Source organism: Anopheles nili, chromosome 3 (genome assembly GCF_943737925.1).
Source record: "Anopheles nili chromosome 3, idAnoNiliSN_F5_01, whole genome shotgun sequence".
NCBI lineage: Eukaryota > Metazoa > Arthropoda > Insecta > Diptera > Culicidae > Anopheles > Anopheles nili.
Genome location: NC_071292.1, coordinates 40569622 through 40588921, shown reverse-complemented (window position 1 = coordinate 40588921; position 19300 = coordinate 40569622). Strand labels below are relative to the sequence as shown.

Here is a 19300-nt window from a genome sequence, read left to right as displayed (position 1 = left end):
AGTGAAGTTTGTCGGAAATGCTTTTAAAACTGCTGTAGATTGTTTCCACACAAAAAAGGCTTCCATCCGTAGAGAGTTTGCTTAGATTTGTGTAATATTTCACTTCTAACACGAATTGAAATGAGTTATGGGGACATATTTGAAATTTATTGTTTTATTGCAATCGATCAGAAGCCGGGGGTTCCAACGGTATCTTGTGCCATCTTCTCGTGCTTCCGTCGCTGTTTCCCAAAAAAGTGAAGCTCACCGTTGGGAACGCAATGGCGTTTGCAAATGCTCCGTTGTTGAATATTCAAAATCTGATGCGCCTGCGGTGGGAATGTAAAATTTCCACATCAAACAAATATAATGCTACGCACCGCGTCGTCCAGATTACGACTTGTTGCACCGTAGCTAGAAAATTTTGAAATATTCCTCCTCCCTAGGCGCAGGCAAATCGTTTGCAAGAATTGATGTTGAATGCTACCCTACGAAATAATCGGGGAAGATGATACGCTGCAAATAGCAAAAAAAAATAAATAAAAAGTTCAGGGTTTTTGCTTACTGACATGAGGAAATATTTATCGACAATACGTCGAGGAATTTACAATGTCATACTTAATGGTTGATTATTGATCATTTGCACTGTCGGAATTCGAAACTTCGAAACGGCACTCGGAAGATATTACACAGCTTCATTATTACACGATGGGTGTGGAATTTTTCATTAAAAAAAGCCAAGATTTGCTGTACGCTGCATCGTTGAATTGCCTTTGCTTTGAACTAGTTCACCTTTCTGCAAACTAGTAGCGAGGAGCCGTATTCGATTTGAGTTCATTTCTCGTAAACCCATTGTTAGACATAGCGTTTTGCATGGAACCTTTGCCAATGCCCATAATAATGGCAAAGATGCAAAACACTCCATCTCATCGTTTGTCCATTCATTTGGAAGCTAGAATCGGCTCGTATCGAATTTTTGGGCCACATTCCTTAAGGCATGAATATTTACCAGCTCAAAAAGTTTTAAGGGCGCACATATTGCAAGGTCACAGCGTGAAATTGGATGCAAATCGACATGTCGGGATAATAAATGGTCAGTTTTATGTGTGCCATCGTCCTGCTCGCGACCGTTTGACGTTAATGCAACGGTATGTAACATACGGCAGGAGCATCTTGAACCCATGGCAGAACAAACCTAGAACGGAAGCTCCATTTATCACATAGGTTTATCTTAACACAGCGTGCAAAAATTTATTCACAACACGCAACAAATATATCGTCCGATATGTATTTTGACTTTTGCTTTCGGAGAAAACTCATCAATTATTTGCTGCTTTTCACCCTCGCCAGAGAAGAAAAAAAACGATTTTCTCAGCCACGGTTTTCGAGTTTAGTTCTCTCTCTCTCTTTCTTTCTTTCTCTCGGTTCGTTTCGTACCGCTTTTCCCACAACAATTGGCTTTTCCCGCCTTTCGCTCACTGCCAAAGTAAGCGGAATCTAGGACACACAAAATATGGGAAAACATTTATTGAACTTGTTTAGATTTTGTGATGATAGCCGCGTGTATGTTGCTGCTTCTGTTTCCGGGGTCGAGCCGGGTTATGTGCCGGCAAGCCATCTTCCCACAAGGTGTGCACCGTCTGTCTTTTACAGCACTTGACGCGGCCAACATATGGTACATTACGACATTAGAGTCACCATTATCAGTGTGGTTGCAAGCCCTGCGGACCTTCGGGAACAGAGGGGGGTTTGCGAGACTTTTGCTTTAAAATTCGATTTTGACCATAAATAAAACGGATCCCAGATTGTACCAATTAAATTTTAATCCGGCATATAGCATGAAGGGTTCGCCCTAGGATTCCCCCTTTTTTTGTGCGCGAAAACGTAATAATACATGCTCGTGTTGGTGTGTTCTTCGAGGGTTCGATAGTCAAGACTATATCGCGATTATTGGCAACGAATTGTACAAAAGCGTAGAACCAATATGGATTGCGAAACATTACAGCCGATGGATGTAGAAATTTTCAAGCTAGCGCCACTGCCAAACATAGTTTTTGCTCTCAACTTTAGTAAGTTATTTCAACAGTTTTGCAACTAGTACAAAACAATATGAAATGACATATTGTCGTATTTGTCCGTCGAATAGAGTACTGCATACAATTATTCGAACCAAAGTATTCCAAGCTCTTATAGAAACCCGAACAAATTGTAAAAATTGGCAAAAAACCATTAACATACATTACTGAATAATAAAATGAACTACTGTATAAGCTTCCCGGCGAATATAGTACCTCGTTGAAAAAACACAGATGAATAATTCACTGGTTGTTCTTGGTAATCGTTTGATGTTTTGTTTTTTTTTTACGCATTTTAGATTAGCTTCAACGCGACGCCGCGATAACAACGTGAACAGGTCGGGATATATTTCTCTTATTAATTTATAGCTCGCTCGAAAAAAAAAACACTACAGAGAGAAAAAAAAGTACCTTTTCTCGAGAACGTTTCTTGAACAATTTAAAAAGTCTCCATCATTTAGTCCAGTGCGACAGTTTGAAGCCTTGCAGGAGAGAATGTTTCCCTTGGTGAAAGGACAAATCATCATAAATTATTGGATTTGAACCCTCCGTATCGAGCACGTGCTTAAAAGTGAAAGAAACATCTAACGCTACGCCCTGCAAAGCAATCGCCTACTTTAATCTGTCCCCGCTTGGGAGGAAAACGCATAAAAGAAAGCAAAAAAAAAAAAAAGAAGGCCAGACAATGCTGGCAATGGAGACGCAAGTAAAAAGAAAAATTCCTCCATAATTTCACGCCTCTGCCTTACCAGCCGAGCGTTCTTCTGGCCAGCAGTCGTAACGGAAGAAGGGTGACACTGGGCTCCTTTTCGAGGGGCATATTGACATCGTAGTAAATTATGTATCATTCGTTCACACAAAATGACACTCTCGGTAACCGTAAATCATCTACGGCGCACAACCGATTCCCCTCGCACCGAATAGAGAGCGTAAGTCATTCCTTCAAGGGTGACCCTTGGTCGAACGCATCCGAGGGTTTTACCGACGTGTTTCTGCAAAGCAGGTTAATTACCGAGGGGCTGGACATCGAACCCTCACCATTGGTATTTATCTAGCGCCACAACGGAGGGATGCTGAAACGGAACGATTATGATGTACGAGGAACGTGTTGCTTACGCCCGGGTTACTTCCGGGGGGTTGATTTTTTTTATCAATATCGCGAAAAACTGATCTGTGAAATGTTTTAAAATAATAAAAAAAAAACACACACACACGTCCAACTATTAGACAGAGCAGAACGCTTATCGCGGTATAAGAAAATGACGTAAAAAGGAGAGTATGTCCACTATTATAAAATACTGCGTGGATCGCTTAGTGGCTGTATTTCTATGGTCGATTTAATCTTTCTCATCTCATAAACTCTCTTAAATTACATCCTTTTTCGATTGCAAATGTGTTGCGCTACTACCTGAACGGCCGAACACACCGAAGGTTGTTGTAGGTTTATGCGTTTTGCCGCTAGTATAGATTTTAAATTAAAGATAAACCAAACTTTTACCACACATCCGGTACCCGAATTGACTACTTTTGGTTTGGTGGTTTACTGGTTTGCTTCAGGTCAAGCAGCAATTTATTTTGGAAATCTAGATGTTCGAGGAAGTCTTCTTACAAACACGTAAAACACCTTACTTCATGTTATATCAAATCGTTATTGTTGTTTAATCCTGATATGGTTTTGCAGTCACAACGCATAGATCACTTGCTAATCTTCAAGTTTCCCGTAAATAAAATGTTGTTTCATTTGCAGGTAATATCATTAAAGCTATTATTATTCCTTTTTGGTATTATTTACTGATTACAAGCATCGTGCTTCCTTTAGTTTGTATTTAGCCACCAAATAAGTCCCACTACGTTTAGCAACATACGTGTACAATACCTTTTAATTTGGATGATAATTTCAATGCTATTCCAGATACTGGCGGGGGAACCAGATGGTTCTTGTGCGAGCAACCATTTGAAGCTTGTTGAACTCTATTTAAGTTTTTTAACGAACTAACTTTTTTTTTGCTTTTATGTCCGACTCAATTTTCTGCTGGAGTTCAACGTACATCACACGACCAGAGAAAAAGACCAGATCGGGTATTTCAAGAACTTATTTTATCACCGGTAGGTCACGGACTTAACACCGAAAAGTGCTGAGACGAATTATGCTGTAATGCTGACTGCCCACCGTCTAAGCTCGTAAAAATGGGACGCTATGCATTAACGTGCGAAAGGAAAATCCACCCAAACTGGAGAGGTCATGCGTTTTTCGAGCCTTCGTTCGCCTTCACTCCATATAAAGGCTGAATTCATTCTCCGGCGCAAGTGCCTTTGGCGGAAGAAGCAATAGTCATAACAATAAAACGGTGTCGGAATATAGGAAAGCAACAAGAAATAGATCTTATTCGAGCCTTTTTTTCCTCCCAACAGCGGCTGGTGCAGTCCAGTGCCATTTCGACCGTGCTGGGTAAACGAGAGAAGGGATCCCTTCCAATCGGGCGGTCGATTAGTCGGCACCCTTCGCAATTGAAGTTGGAAAAATCGAACCTTGAGATGACCACCGGTCACCAAACGGAAATAACTGTGGGATTAATAAAGGCTAAAGGAATATTCCCCGAGGTAAATAAAACAAACCATAAATGTTTATGTATGATATATAGAAATGGAACCTCACGGTAGTCGATCCGTAACGGCGTTGCTGGTCACTACACTTACCTGCACTAAGCTGAGCACTGAGCCGCATGGTGAAATTCCAATCTTAACAGGATCAAAACCGAATGCATATTTAAGATCAATTCAACCATGACTGTCGTTATGTTGTTTGAAAGAAAGTTTGATTCCTTCGACGCTAACGAAAATCGAATGAGAGTTTGCATCTTCTAGCTTCATGTCTTTTTTGTTTTTGTTCCCAACGTGGTTGAAGTGTTGCTTTAAAATCATGACGAAGATAATGGGAAAATACAATTTTCCCACAGAACATTTACTTTCATCTGTTCACGGTACACGGTCAGCTTAACTTCAACGTAGCGGTATACCCGCAAGGCAAGTTTAGGGGGAAAAAACTCCCCCAACATTCGTTGATTCGATTAACACCCCTTAGGCGTGGTGCAAAATATGCTACAAGTTGGTAACCCCTCCTCACTTTCGAGGCGCGTGATGTCTGGACTAAAGTAAAAAAGCAAAGCATTAGCATCATATTGTGGCCAGTCTAATCTACGGTTGAATGGAAATAACAATCATTTTAATTTAATCAATGTACTCGCTGCGAGAAATATGATTCTAGCAATTCTTTCTACGTTCGTTCGTTCGTTCGTGTAATCAGCAGGAATAGAACCATTTCTCGTGGTAGCATACGTATGAACGCAACTATTATGCGTCTACTTGTAGCCGATATTAAATCCATCGAACAGGAAACAAGCGAGCTACAAATTATGAAGCCTCCGATATTGATTTACAATAATTCCCATCGCTGATGTTAACTATTTTCGCTTGCGTCTAACCACTTTCTGCCAATACAACTGACGGAAAATTTTTGCAAAGTTCGTCCGCAAATTCAGAAACAAACCATTCTAAAAATGAAAATGTACAAACAAAAAAGGTACTACATAAAATAATCTTTCGGTTTACCTAAAGACCAATTAACAAGAATAGCAAACGATTCTTGCTGCTCAACTGGATAGTAAAGTTGCCAAACAATTAAATGCTTATTAAAATACAATACATATATTTCTTCGAGATTCAGTAATTCATTCATTTCTTGTTTCTTTCTCTCAACTAGCCTTTTTCAAATAATAAAGTTTTTAAGCGGTTTATATCAACACAAAAAATCGGTTTTAAATAATTTCAGAATACACACAATAATTATAAATTCAAATAACTCCCTCTAATTTAACGCCCCATGATACTAAAAAATATCTTTCATAGTTCTTAGATCTGTACAAACGCCAAATGATTATTCGGGAAACCGCGTTGAAAATACTACTAATATGGTAATCTAAACTTTGATTGGCTCGTTTTAATTAACATCATAATCTAAATTCGTTAATTTTTACTAACATCGTAATGTAAATTTTGATTGGCACGTTTTAAAATCGATGTTCGACTGCTACAAACGTATTCCAGAGGATTGCTAGCATCTCCTAGATGGCGCTTTAGCACTACAGGAGAAATTCGATGTTAATTTTAATCTAATTAAGTTCTGTATCTAACAATTTGGTTTGCGTCACGGGAAAATAACATCTATTTTATACCGAGCTAGAATTTTTCAAACTATTTTGAAACGGAGGTATTTACATGTCCTCAAGTTTACTATAACTTTTCATTGTTGGGAGCATTATTATATTAGATGGAAGTTGAAGGATAGAGTAGATGGTGAAAGAGTGACCATAGGGAAGGAAGCGAGGGAAAGAAATCGAAAAGTTTGGTGAGAGTTGATTCATCCTGTGATTAATACTGTGGTTATGAATATTATGAATAATATCTAGTTTCAACAACTAAGCTTGTGACTTCAAAAAAATGCCAGAAATATCATTACAAGTTGGGTACTGTTGTTGTAACAGTGTATCATAATTCGGTTTTCCCCCGACACTAAATTTTCCATTCTTGCTATCTAAATGTTATTTATTTTAACTATCACATGAGTAATTATTATAAGGATTTTAAACGATTTTTGGTAAGTACGTACAACATGTGTTGTTCTGCTTGACTTTAAATTTAATTCCTATTTTTATATCAATAATATTTTTCTACTGAATTGCTTTCATGAAATTTTTTAATTACTAAATTGGTGTTACTGATCATTTTCTTTATTCGTTGTTATTTTAAATTCATTTCTAACGTAAGCTAGAACTTATCACAAATGATTTTTGATTTTCCTTTTTTTTGTTCTTCAGCTTATATTTCAGATTGTTTAGCGACGTAATAGTATTGAGCTAACTATGTTCAGCACTGTATCGACTGCTAAATGTCACAACAAACAATATTATGTGGCTAAACGTCAACGGGAAGAAAGAATTGTTATTGTATGGTGCTCAAATTTTTAATACTTGTTATACAACTTCATGTAAACTAATGTTCAATGTTACTATCCACATTAACGATCAACACTTCAAGACGATTTGCAAATCGTATTAAGTTGAAATGCGATTTAAAGCATGCTGAGAAGGTAGCTTCTTTCCGTGTTTCCGGGCTTTTAAGCTCAACGAGCCAGCTGCCATATTCCACGTCTGGCGGATTAGACCGGTGGGATGAGGGGCTTCCATCTGAATTCGGCAACACTCCACCCAAAGATGCTCGTGTGGTCATTTGTGGTGGAGGTATTATGGGTGCTGCGGTAGCATATCAGCTTGCACAAAGAGGCTGGGGTCAACATACCGTTCTAATAGAAAGAGGTCGAATTGGCGAAGGAAATCCATGGCATTTCAGCGGTCTTTTGGGCGAACTAAAACCTACGCACTCACAAGTTTTGCTTGCTCAAACTTCGCTTGAATTAATTCGAGATCTACATGCAAAAGGTCTTCCGACGGGATGGAAACAAACAGGATCACTAAATCTAGCCCGCACACGCGATCGAATGACTATGTTTCGGCGCATGAAATCTCAAAGCGTGTAAGTAGCACTGAAAAAATCGCGCTGAAAAAAATAACAACTACTATAAAATAAAACTGCTATTGTTCTTAATTGCAGCGCTTGGAATGTCGAGTGTGAAATTGTTACGCCAGAAAAATGCAAAGAGCTTTGCCCCTTGATCGACATCTCTGATGTCGTTGGTGGATTATGGATTCCTAACGATGGTGTCGGAAATCCGAATGCTTTTTGCCACAGCTTGGTGCAAGAATCTTTAGAGAAAGGCGTAACTGTCGCAGAAAACTGTTCTGTAATGAGAATTATACAAAAGAATGGACGTGTCAATGCGGTTGAAACGACCAAAGGTACCGTGGAGTGCGTGTACTTTGTAAATTGTGCCGGATTCTGGGCCCGAAAGGTGGGACAAATGTCTGAACCGTACGTGAAAGTACCACTTCATGCCGCGGAACATTACTACCTGCATACGAAACCCATCCCCGGGCTTGGTGAAAGCTTTCCAGTCGTTCGAGATCTAGATGGACATATTTATTTACGTGAAAATGAGGGATGTTTGCTAGCAGGTGGATTCGAAGCAAAAGCAAAACCCGCATACGAAGATGGCGAAATTCCGGTTTCTACTGCGGAGAGAAAATTGCTTCCCGATTGGGATCATTTTCATCCACTTCTTGAAGAGGTTTTACGTCGCTGTCCAACGCTAAAGGATGTCGCTTTAGAACGGTTGTCCAATTGCCCAGAGGCGTTTTCACCGGATTGCAAATGGATCATCGGCGAAGCACCAGAAGTAAGGTGTAAGAAGTACACGCTAAAATGAGCAAGAAAATGAAAAGAGAATACTTTTTTAAAATAGATACAAAATTATCTGGTTGCGGCTGGAATGAAAACCGTTGGAATGTCTGCGGCCGGGGGTGTAGGGCGAGCGATAGCGGATATCATTACGCAAGGTACGTAAAGGAAGACGTCTGTAGGAGTTATCAATGCTCCAACTACGAACAAATAATTGGCCATTACCCCGCAATGAAGTGATTGGCCCGCAATCAATATCCGTTCCGTCACATCTCACCTGTTGTTATTAGGGGGCAAATATGACTCGAGCTTGCGCCGCTTTTGATAAGTTTCCTCAACTAACGGTTTTTGTATTAGATTTCGCGTGGTGTTTTTTTCGGGTGGCTTGATTCTTTTATAATCCTGTACGTAGTCACCCTGTGACGAATCACCCTGATCAGCGCGAGACATCTCACGTTTGCATCTTGCCTAAAATTGAAGACCAACGGCTGACGATAGCATGTGTTCCAATACTAATACCAAGTATCCGCTTATTCCTTGTTCTTTTTTGCCTACCTCACCACCATAACTAATGCTCATGCAAGCCAAAATACTTATACCATCACCCCCGATACATTGCCGTTAAGAAAAGATGCAGCATCTCATGATGTTGGCTTTAATTTTTGAAACCAACATTTTTGATCAATCACCTTAATTCTTTATCATTTTTTCTCGATAATTCAATAGAAGCGTTAGAATGCTAAACAAACACACGTTGATTTCAGGCTTAACTTTTGACTGAGCCTGCTTCGTATGCACTATCTGGATACGTGAAATCCATAATCAAGATAGTCCTAGCCGACGAGACAGACCCTGAATGACAAACAATTGTTGCGCCTCTTATGAAGCAGAAGAAGAAAAAGAATCTTCACAATGCGACACAACGACTACAGTACATATGCTGCATACTGAGCATAACTTCTTGTTTAATCTTTCTTTACTCATATTTTTCAATGAATATTTCCCACTTTTTAATGTTGGTGGTTACATGGTAGCCTCTCCATGTCTGAAAGGAAACCTTAAAATTCCTCCGCTCCTTGAAATTCATAAGAAGTAAAATATGTGCAACACTTCACCCAAATCAGAACAGGTTTAAAATTTTTACGATTTGTTTATGTTCTGTGGAGAAGAACCTCTGTTTAGAAATCCTCTCTCTTTGTTCTCTTTTCCAACCCCTTCTTCCTTGTCAACTGGTGTAGCTTAAACTTTGCCTTATCTAAAACAGATGAAACACACATTGCCTCCGGAATGCTACATTGGTTTGGTAGTAGTCCACCATTTCCATCGGGAACTGTTTTTGGCAGTGTGTACACATTTTTGTGTATAAATTACATTTATTCTACGACGTATCAGTAGTTCCTTTTAAAAGGAATAATATGGCAATTATGAAAACGATTGGAACAAGAAAAATCAAATTCAATGTTCGTCATGTTGTAATTGTCCTCACTTTATTTCTTTTCCAGGATATTCTACGGTGGATTTGCATGAGCTCGATATATCTCGATTCTTGGGATTACACAATAACAGGAAGTTTTTACGTGATCGCGTACGGGAAGTACCTGGCCTCCATTATGATCTTAGTTATCCTTTTCACGAATTTCGAACCGGACGGAACCTGCGAATGTCTCCAATTTTTCCGGCGCTCAAAGAGGCCGGGGCTGTGTTTAGTCAGGTAATGGGCTACGAACGCCCTGCTTGGTTTGATAAGAAAAATTCGTACGATGAAAAGGGTAGCCCAAAGTTTCGCATTGCTACGACGAATGGATTTGGAAAACCGCATTGGTTCGAACACGTGCAGAGCGAGTACGAGAATTGTCGCGAAAGAATTGGAATGAGTGATTACAGCACCTTTACCAAGATTGATCTGTGGTCAAAAGGCGGTGAAGTAGTGGATTTGCTACAATATCTTTGTTCGAATGACGTGAACCAACCGGTTGGGTCTATAATTCACACCGGCATGCACAACCGTCACGGTGGATATGAAAATGATTGCTCTTTAGCTCGATTATCAGAGAATCAGTAAGTATGAAATATGGTAGATCTTTAAATTGGGAGCATTGCACGTCTAAAAACAAGCTTAAGCATAAATAGCATTTTCCTTTACATATTGACAAAGCGTTTCATTAAGTACGATGGCAGTTATTGCTCAGCTATCATTTATATTTAAAAATCCTGATAAAAATTGCTCCAAATAGACGTAAATTTTGGCTATTAAAGAATGCGTGTGTATCAGAGCAAACAGATTAACCGAATATTCTATCATGTTTAAACCAGTTATATGATGATCGCACCGACGGTACAGCAGGCACGTTGCAAAGCATGGATCGAAAGGCATCTGCCTCCGGGAGGAAGAGTTAGTGTATCGGATGTTACATCGATGTACACTGCGATCTGCATCATGGGACCGTTTACTCGCATCATGCTTTCCGAGCTAACGGATACTGATCTATCACCAAAAAATTTCCCATTTTTCACCTGCAAGGTCAGTAATTCTGATTTTTTTTGCAGCAAATTTTATAGGTTATGTTGAAGCCACCCTTAACACATTTCACATGTCTTTTGAAAGTAGGAATTGGATGTCGGACTCGCAAATGGAATTCGAGCTTTGAATCTTACACACACCGGTGAGCTGGGCTACGTTCTGTATATACCGAATGAGTTTGCATTACACGTGTACACGAAGCTGATGGAGGCTGGTCAGAAGTATGGAATACGACATTGTGGCTACTATGCTATGCGAACTCTGCGAGTAGAAAAGTTTTTTGCATTTTGGGGTCAGGATTTGGACACGTTTACAACGCCACTAGAGTGTGGCCGTATGTGGCGTGTAAAGTTTGACGTAAGTTTTATTCTTCAATTGCTTTATCATAATAATGCTAGCTTTATTGTTTTATTGTCATGTTTTTTTTTCGTCTGTAGAAAGGAGTAGATTTCATTGGCAAAGATGCTCTGCTTCAGCAGCGAGAAAAGGGTGTGGAGCGGATGTACATACAGTTGCTCATTAATGATCATGATCCGGATCTAGATCTCTGGAGTTGGGGTGGTGAACCCATATATCGTGATGGGGTCTATTGTGGTCAAACTACAACGACAGCATATGGGTTCACTTTCAAAAAACAGGTACTAATCAAAGCTTTTTTTTAGAGCGGAATAGTGAAAGTTAACGAAAGCATTCTATTGCTTGATTCTTACAGATTTGTTTGGGCTTTGTGAAAAATTTACACCCAAGTGGACGGGCGCTTCCAGTAACGAATGACTATGTTTTGAGTGGAGATTACGAGGTGGAAATAGCCGGTATACGATACCCTGCAAAAGCCAATCTTCACTCTCCAAATTTGCCGACCAAGTATCCGGACCAAGAACGTGAAGCATACAAAGCCACACGTGATAAAACTGATGAATCGAATCTTTTGGCCTATCGACCAAACAAAGAATAGTTTCTTTTTTACTATGCGTGACGGCATATCCGTTAAATTTACGAACAATTAAACGGAAAATGCGTGGAATGTTGCATTTGTTAAGTCGAATTTTTAATGATGATTTGCATTGATCTTTATTGCTTGATTGTTGTTTTAATGTTTAAGCAAACATGTAAAATATATTTATGTGAATTGTATCGAATTTGTTCAACATTATTCTTGTGTAGAGAAAAGCGGACGAAAAATTCGAAAGATCTTTCATATTCGACTTAAGCGGGGTGTTCGTTAATTTATATAATAACGCAATAATCTCGAATATGAAATAAAATTCAAGTTACAGTTTACTGTATTACAATATTGCGAATTCTTACCGCACTTATTTTGAATGCCCTGATTTTAATCAAAAGCCTCCATCCTCACAAAAAAGCATCCCAATCCCGTGAAGATTACAGGTATGGTCTAGCGGGAATCCATCTGATCCGACTGCTACTATTCGGAACTTTCCAGGTGGCTTTTTCTCATGTTATCTACTGCTACGTTGTTAAAATTCGTCCACCGCTTGAGCAGGTGCTGTATGTGATTCAATTGTGGGAATTTGAACTTCGCGTGTTTCGAATCCTTTACCTCATCTGTGCAATACGAGGACGACGAGACTCTCCTCAACTGGTAGTACTCTCGGAAAAATCCACGTCCCCGAAAACAACTACGACAACATCTTCCCATGAGGCCGTCAGATTCATGTCCTGGCGTTTGGTAGCACCCAGCCCTTCTGCCATTGAACCGTCAAGGACACCAACCGATTCTTGCATTCGGACGAACGACGAGGGAATTGATCATCCTATTAATTGAAGGCGCATCGTTCATCTCAGCATCACTCGGTTTCCTATAACAGCAAGCTGATCGGTACGAGATCAGATCTTAATACCTCGAGGGTTTTATTAGTGATACGCTTAACGTGTGGTTTTCTTTTTGCTAGTCAACTATTTCTTAATTCATCGCTGTGTCCCAAGTCTCCTACATTATAAGTGAAAAAATGGGACTTATAAACGCTTTTGACTCTCATTCCGTATGGAATTAAGCTGTAATAACTTCTTATTCCTTCTTATTTAATTTCATTGCAAACTTCCTCCATTCTGTCCAAACATGCTGGGAGTGATCACGCTTGTAGTCGGTATGCAACTCGTTTCTATGACGAAAAGTGTATTTCTGAAACAATTTCTTACCAAAATCATTTAACAATGCAATATATCCAGACTTTTCTTGATACTGGATGTCATAGTAAGTTAAATTTTATTATTGCCAGGGGACACTGATATACGACGTATTGAAACAGTATCAGTTGGTACCGATGCACTCTTAGCACAGATAAGTGCACCATCAAAAGTTGCAGAAGTAAAGGGGTCCTGTATAAGCTGATTAGTTAGTTATTCGTAAGCCCTTGTTGTGGTGAACTTTTTTTTGCTGCATCGTTGAAAAGATCTTTGAATGGTGACTTTTGTCTATACGCTGCTAGTTTTGGACTACGTACAAAGTTTGTATGATACACTCTTCACATTGCCGTTTACTACTCGGAATAGTAAGCCTTTCGCTGAAGACATGTAAGTGCCATTATACCATTTTTCAGCCGATTCTCGTATACTAGGCCGCTCGAATTATCTTTAATACCATGCCCTCTAAGCTTCCTTCTAAGCGTGCCCGTTGGAGAATTTTTTCCATAAGCGCGTAAACTTTACGTGTCGGCATTTTCGGTTCTTCTACGAGACCTTGCAGGTATTGTTCCAACAGAAAAAAAAACTGTCTGCCAATGAAAACCCGCTGAACGTTCATTTTTCTCGTTACAGCTGATGAAAAATTAAGGGATTCTTTTGCTCAACCTATGAGTATTGGCTGAGCCGAGGTATAACCTTTGCGCAATATTTTTCATGCTTTAATACTGATAGCCGTTAGTATCCCTATCAGCTTTAGCTTCAGTCATCTTCTTATAAAGCTCTTATGTTGTATCAAGCCCATTCATCAAAAAGCGTATGGACGCTCTCGGTGTGTTTTCTTTGTTTGTTTTAGCTTTACAGCTACGAGTTCAGGATATTTTGGGCGACATATTGTGCTTTGCCAAGGAATTCAGCAATAACACTAACAGCTTCTAGTTCATTTTCTAGTGGATTCCGTAGCTGCTCGTTGAACTGATGATTTATCAATTCATCAAGTGCTAGAACAAACATCCACGCTTTCTATTGCGCTGTTTGATGGATGTTTTTTAAATGAGCTTAAAACAGTGCTTTATTTGTTGAATTGCCTAGTTCGGGCAGAAATTCACACGTTGCTCAAAACTGTTGCTTTGAGGGATCTGCATCAAAAATCCAACCAGCAAAATAAATTATAGTCCAAAGATCACCTTGTTTTCGAGCTAAAAATCACAAATTCCCAGCAATTATGCACATATCCACTGCGTGAAATAGTTGACGAATCGTTGATAGATTGAATAAACCAATTTAAACGCATTTTTTCAACGAAACATCCTTATTCATTGCTCTTATTTTAACATGAAGCTCATAGACATAGATTAATGACTGTGGAGAACACAGCTTTCATCTGGGCCATTGCTTGGTGTTGAGCATAGCTGGGCAAAAGCACTAGCATGACCGCTTTATTAAAATTAAATTATCTTTTCTGTATTGATTAACACCACAATACTGAAAAGCATGAGAGTTTTCGTCGTGATTGACGAGTCTATTATTAATTTATGATTTGTGTTTCCTACAATTTCTGCAATTACCTTTCATATAAAGAGAGCTGGCGTTAAGGCGTAACAGCAGTAACTTTACGCATTTGCCATGGAACGAAAACATTCTGTCCAGGGGAGTTTGAAGGCTTTCTCGTTAGTGTTTCGCGCAAATGTCCACTCGGATTGGGCTCACAAGTGGTGGACAGTAAACGCCATTCTGGTGGTTTCAGTGTTGCGGTATTTGTTCGGCCTGCAACCGGTTACTTTCATAGATTTGGGAGAACCATTCGATGGGTTTTCCATCCCATGTTGTATGTTACGGTGCATTAAAAAGCTTTCATTTTTAACAACATCTTATGCATGCGCAGCTTGCGGGATTATCCCGATGGTGGTCATACTATTGACGTCATGTGTCGGGTTAAGTACGTACTGGATGTATTGGACGGAAGAAATATTTTTAAAGATGCACATAGCCACTCCGAAACCACCTCATAATGTGGAGAGTGGTGCACCTGTGAGTAGTTTTATCTCGAAAGTATTTGTTTCCTACGCACTACCGGTTCTGGTTACCTTAAGTATTTATTATCATCGCTGGCAGATGAGGCCGATGATTCGGACTTTTAATTATGATTTTACCGCTCTCTACTGCAGTCACCGAAATAGGCAGAAAAGGTACACCAATGGGCTCCCGGCATCGGGTACATTGGGTCAATACATACGGTTAGCTACTAAGCAAATTTTCGAAGTGATAGCTTTAGGGGTTTTGTGTATCAATCTGAAAACGTATGAAGACATAGAACATAGCGATGGAGAGAATTTTCAAGTAGGCAAGTTAATTTCAACAATTGGGTTTATGCTTCCGGCCATCGTGTGCTTGCTTGTGTCGTTCGAAATGGGCATCAATTTTTCATTTATTGCTATCGCACTAAATGCTTTAAACTCATCCCTTGAAGCCTTCGCCAGTTCTTCCACCGCTCACGTATGCCAAACGGTCCAGTATATGCGTGGAAAAGTCCGAAGCAGAAACGAGACTGTGCCACGAACAGCAGATAGCAAGGGCGTTTATCTACGCCAACTAGTAATGCAATACGATAATCTTGGCCGTGTTGTAGCTGATATGGTGCAAGTTTACTCTCCAATTTTGCTCACAGTTATTGGCATGCATTTTGTGCGCTTTACTGTACAGGTAAGTAATAGATACACGTTTACGGTTATCCGGTTATTATCGGAACTGTTATCCTTGATTATATTTTTTGATTGATTAAAGAATCGATTCATTCAAAGTTAGCTCTTGAATTTTTATTATGCATCATTGACGAATTGAATTAATGCATCATTGATGAAGCACTTTTCATTAAATATATTGCAAAATAATGTGGCTCTGTTAATTATTAGTGGATCTAGAATAACATATAAGTAAGTAACTAAGTAGAATAACATAAAAATCGCACAATATGATTAAGTGTTTCGTAAAATTTTGATGATAAATGTAATCACTAAACAAAAATTTTTGAATGATGAATTACAAGCTTTATTATCCACTGATCTCAAATAACATTCTAGAGCCATATTTAGTCCGCCATTTAGGAATACACATGAAAAAGCTAACAAAAAATAGCTGATTTATAAATTAATAGTTTATTGAAGCTAGTGGTTTGTTATCGTTTGTCTGAGTAGAATTTTATTTCGCAACAAACAAATCCTATTCTAAATGCACCTAGCAACTTATCGTAACACAATTCGAACATGGGAAACATTTCACGATTTTCTATGTTTCGAAACATTTCGCGATCTATGTGTAAATTTTCTCAATTCAAAGACGTAATGCACATAACAAAACTATAAAATTTTAATTGCAATAAATTCTTATTATGTATTTTAGCTTTTCCTATGCTATCGGCATATGTCTCGCACATCAAGTGAGCTCGCGAACATCAACCAGCTTGGTCAAACGCTTGTGCTATTGCTGTCTTCCATCACTAGTGCAGTTCAAATTATTTTTCTTGTTGATACAGCAGCTGACTTTAGTCAGCAGGTACACCTAATAAGCATAATATATTGAAACTTGTTATTTAATCTATGATAATTCAGTAATTTAAACGATGTTAATTGTATGTTTTTTTTTCTTTTTTACATCTCTTTTAAGTTCGAAAACAACACGGTAGATCTAATAAGCAACATCAACAGAATCTTTTTGGACGAAAAGCTTTATATAAGAGAAAAGAAGGACATATATAAAAGTGTATGTTGAGGAGATCAATCTCTACAACTATATGATTATTACTTTATTCTTTCATATGGTTTGTTATAGCTAACGACATTGTCATTAATAATAAACAGAGTTCGAAGCGACTCTGATTTGTACGGATACTTTTATCTGGATCGAAGTCTGGTTATGACGGTAAGCTTTTTGCTCTTTATTGCCTTATTGAATTTTGAATAATATATTCACAAAGGAGTTTAATCATGACATTTTTCTTTACAGATTATAGCGTCTTCGTGTTCATATTTAATTGTGCTCATTCAAGTAATGTGAATCTATAATTAATCCCATGGCGTATAAAAACAGTCCAACATTTTATGGCAAGTAAAACCAAATCGTTCAAAAAGCATGTAAACAGCTAACAGATCATAAAAATCATAAAACAAACTGTTTATACTTTAAGCAGCAACATTTACTCTGCCTTAATTTTGTGCAGCGAATTAAACTCTCTACGTACTGGTATTAGAAAAATACCATACGACGTAGTGCGAGGAGTTCATATAGGCCTTTGCAAAGCTCATATAGGCCATCGTAAGTCCAAATTGATATCGAGTATTGGCGTTGATACATCCACCAAGGAAATTGATTGATTTATTGCCAGGCGACTATCAACCGCTAGATAATGGAAAATCATAGTCTGTATCTTTCCGAAAAACCCAACGAGCAGATTGCTAAAGCTTCATTCACTGAAATAAACCTTATTAGTTGGGTAACTAAGTCAACTAATTCCACCCATGGTGATTTTGAGACGAATCTGCAGCGGTCCTTCTTATCTGCGTCGGTGCGCTTATATTAACATGCGCAAAGCGAATGGACGTCGCTGAACCGAGGGAACTGTTGAATATTACGTTCAACAGAAACAACTATGGCTTTGTCTCACGTGGTGGTCACTCTAGAAATGGAGAATAAGCATCTATCATACATATGCCAGGATAGAAGTCTAAGGCATCTCTCAATTTCCATACAGGTAGAGAACAATTGGATTGTTAAAGATTAAAAATAATAATTAACACAAGTTTACTCATCAACCATCGCAGGTTGAGAAAAATTAGATTGCTAAGATTGAAAAATAGTAATTAACAGAAGCTTATACATTAAGCATGAATTTTCTACATACATGTATCATTCATACTGTGTTATCTCTAAGCATACAATGATTTAGTAATAAAACACTTGTAGGAACGAAACAATCATTAAAGTAGCGTCCCTTTAAGGATGTATTTTCATTTGAAGATCATTTGAAGTCTTACAATCGGCTATGGAATAAAATATTCTTATATTACTTATATTTCTTTTTACCTAGGGGTATCTTCTTACCTTTCTGTACCATTTAAATGAAGTAAAAAATGTCATTTAGCCATTGATATATATATATATATATATATATATATATATATATATATATATATATATATATATATATATATATATATATATATATATATATATATATATATATATATATATATATATATATATATATATATATATATATATATATATATATATATATATATATATATATATATATATATCTGATTTCCATCTATTTCGTATTTAATTCCAATAATCTTTTTGTAAAGTTATCACATTATCATAAGTTTTGCAAATAATTTCATGCGAAAAACTAAATCTTTCTAAACTAACTTAACTTTCTAAAATATATTTTTGAATCCATACGTGAATGCAAATGAAATATTGAACATTTGAGAAATAGTTCATCTTATCAAAAAGTATCTTATAAAATACTACATCTTACCGTTGTAGTTGCAGAAACATTAGAATAATATATCATCATTACATGAAACAAATCAGAGAGCTACTAAGAAAAAAAATGTTTTACAAAGACGCACAAGGCGCAATGTTTTCCGATGAAACGCAAGATAAAGTAATACATCACAATACGAACCAATTGCTTGACATATGATTAAAAAACTGAAAGGAAATAAAATGACTAAAAATCCTTTCGGATCGAGAACTAATTTAGGTTGTATCTTGGTCAGTATTGCATTGAGAACTAATTTGCTATATTTTGCTGTTAATATAAGTCTTAATTAATTCTCTGAATTATTCAATAAATTTTAATTTTTGGAAAATTGCAAAAAATTACTAAGACCCTGGTAAGTGCCTTGCCAGAATACTTGACGCTGAATTTTTTTAATTCAGTATCTGACTATTAATTTGTAAGCATATTTTTTCGGTATAAAGCACATGAGGTAGATGGTCTGCTTCATCCTTCCTCAAACTGTTTTAGGTCGCAAAGTAGACGTTGTATACACCGATTTCAACTACCAGACGCCCTTCAGTTGCCAAAACTGCGAAAACTGGGTATTGGAGGCTCACTACTGTCTTTTCATATACTTCTTACAGAACACATTAAGTAGTTTTAAGTATTAAATTAAGCACTTTATTTTCCGATCATGTTATTTGCCTATCAGGTGTACTATAGGTG

The 19300-nt window shown here is 37.8% G+C and overlaps 2 protein-coding genes across 2 annotated transcripts; both read left to right on the top strand.

The window, feature by feature from the left end:
• Window positions 1–7113: 7113 nt before the first annotated feature.
• LOC128724323 (pyruvate dehydrogenase phosphatase regulatory subunit, mitochondrial) lies at window positions 7114–11962 on the top strand. The gene is made up of 8 exons (XM_053818051.1): window positions 7114–7643; window positions 7722–8403; window positions 8470–8563; window positions 9908–10463; window positions 10719–10926; window positions 11014–11283; window positions 11364–11564; window positions 11639–11962. Exons 1-8 carry the CDS (start codon window positions 7114–7116, stop codon window positions 11879–11881), a joined length of 2784 nt encoding a protein of 927 aa, XP_053674026.1. The 3' UTR covers window positions 11882–11962.
• Window positions 11963–14898: 2936 nt separating this feature from the next.
• On the top strand, window positions 14899–17121 carry LOC128724322 (uncharacterized). The gene is made up of 5 exons (XM_053818050.1): window positions 14899–15771; window positions 16468–16620; window positions 16732–16827; window positions 16897–16986; window positions 17071–17121. Exons 1-5 carry the CDS (start codon window positions 14899–14901, stop codon window positions 17119–17121), a joined length of 1263 nt encoding a protein of 420 aa, XP_053674025.1.
• The last annotated feature ends 2179 nt before the right edge of the window (window positions 17122–19300 follow it).

Bases quoted from the DNA above. Each gene is read 5' to 3' on its own strand.
- LOC128724322 (XM_053818050.1), top strand. From the start codon at position 14,899: ATGTTACGGTGCATTAAAAAGCTTTCATTTTTAACAACATCTTATGCA. The intron at 16,621-16,731 runs GTACACCTAATA...ATCTCTTTTAAG, and splicing joins CAGCTGACTTTAGTCAGCAG to TTCGAAAACAACACGGTAGA. The intron at 16,987-17,070 runs GTAAGCTTTTTG...TTTTCTTTACAG, and splicing joins ATCGAAGTCTGGTTATGACG to ATTATAGCGTCTTCGTGTTC.
- LOC128724323 (XM_053818051.1), top strand. From the start codon at position 7,114: ATGTTACTATCCACATTAACGATCAACACTTCAAGACGATTTGCAAAT. The intron at 8,564-9,907 runs GTACGTAAAGGA...TTTCTTTTCCAG, and splicing joins AGCGGATATCATTACGCAAG to GATATTCTACGGTGGATTTG. The intron at 11,284-11,363 runs GTAAGTTTTATT...TTTCGTCTGTAG, and splicing joins TGTGGCGTGTAAAGTTTGAC to AAAGGAGTAGATTTCATTGG.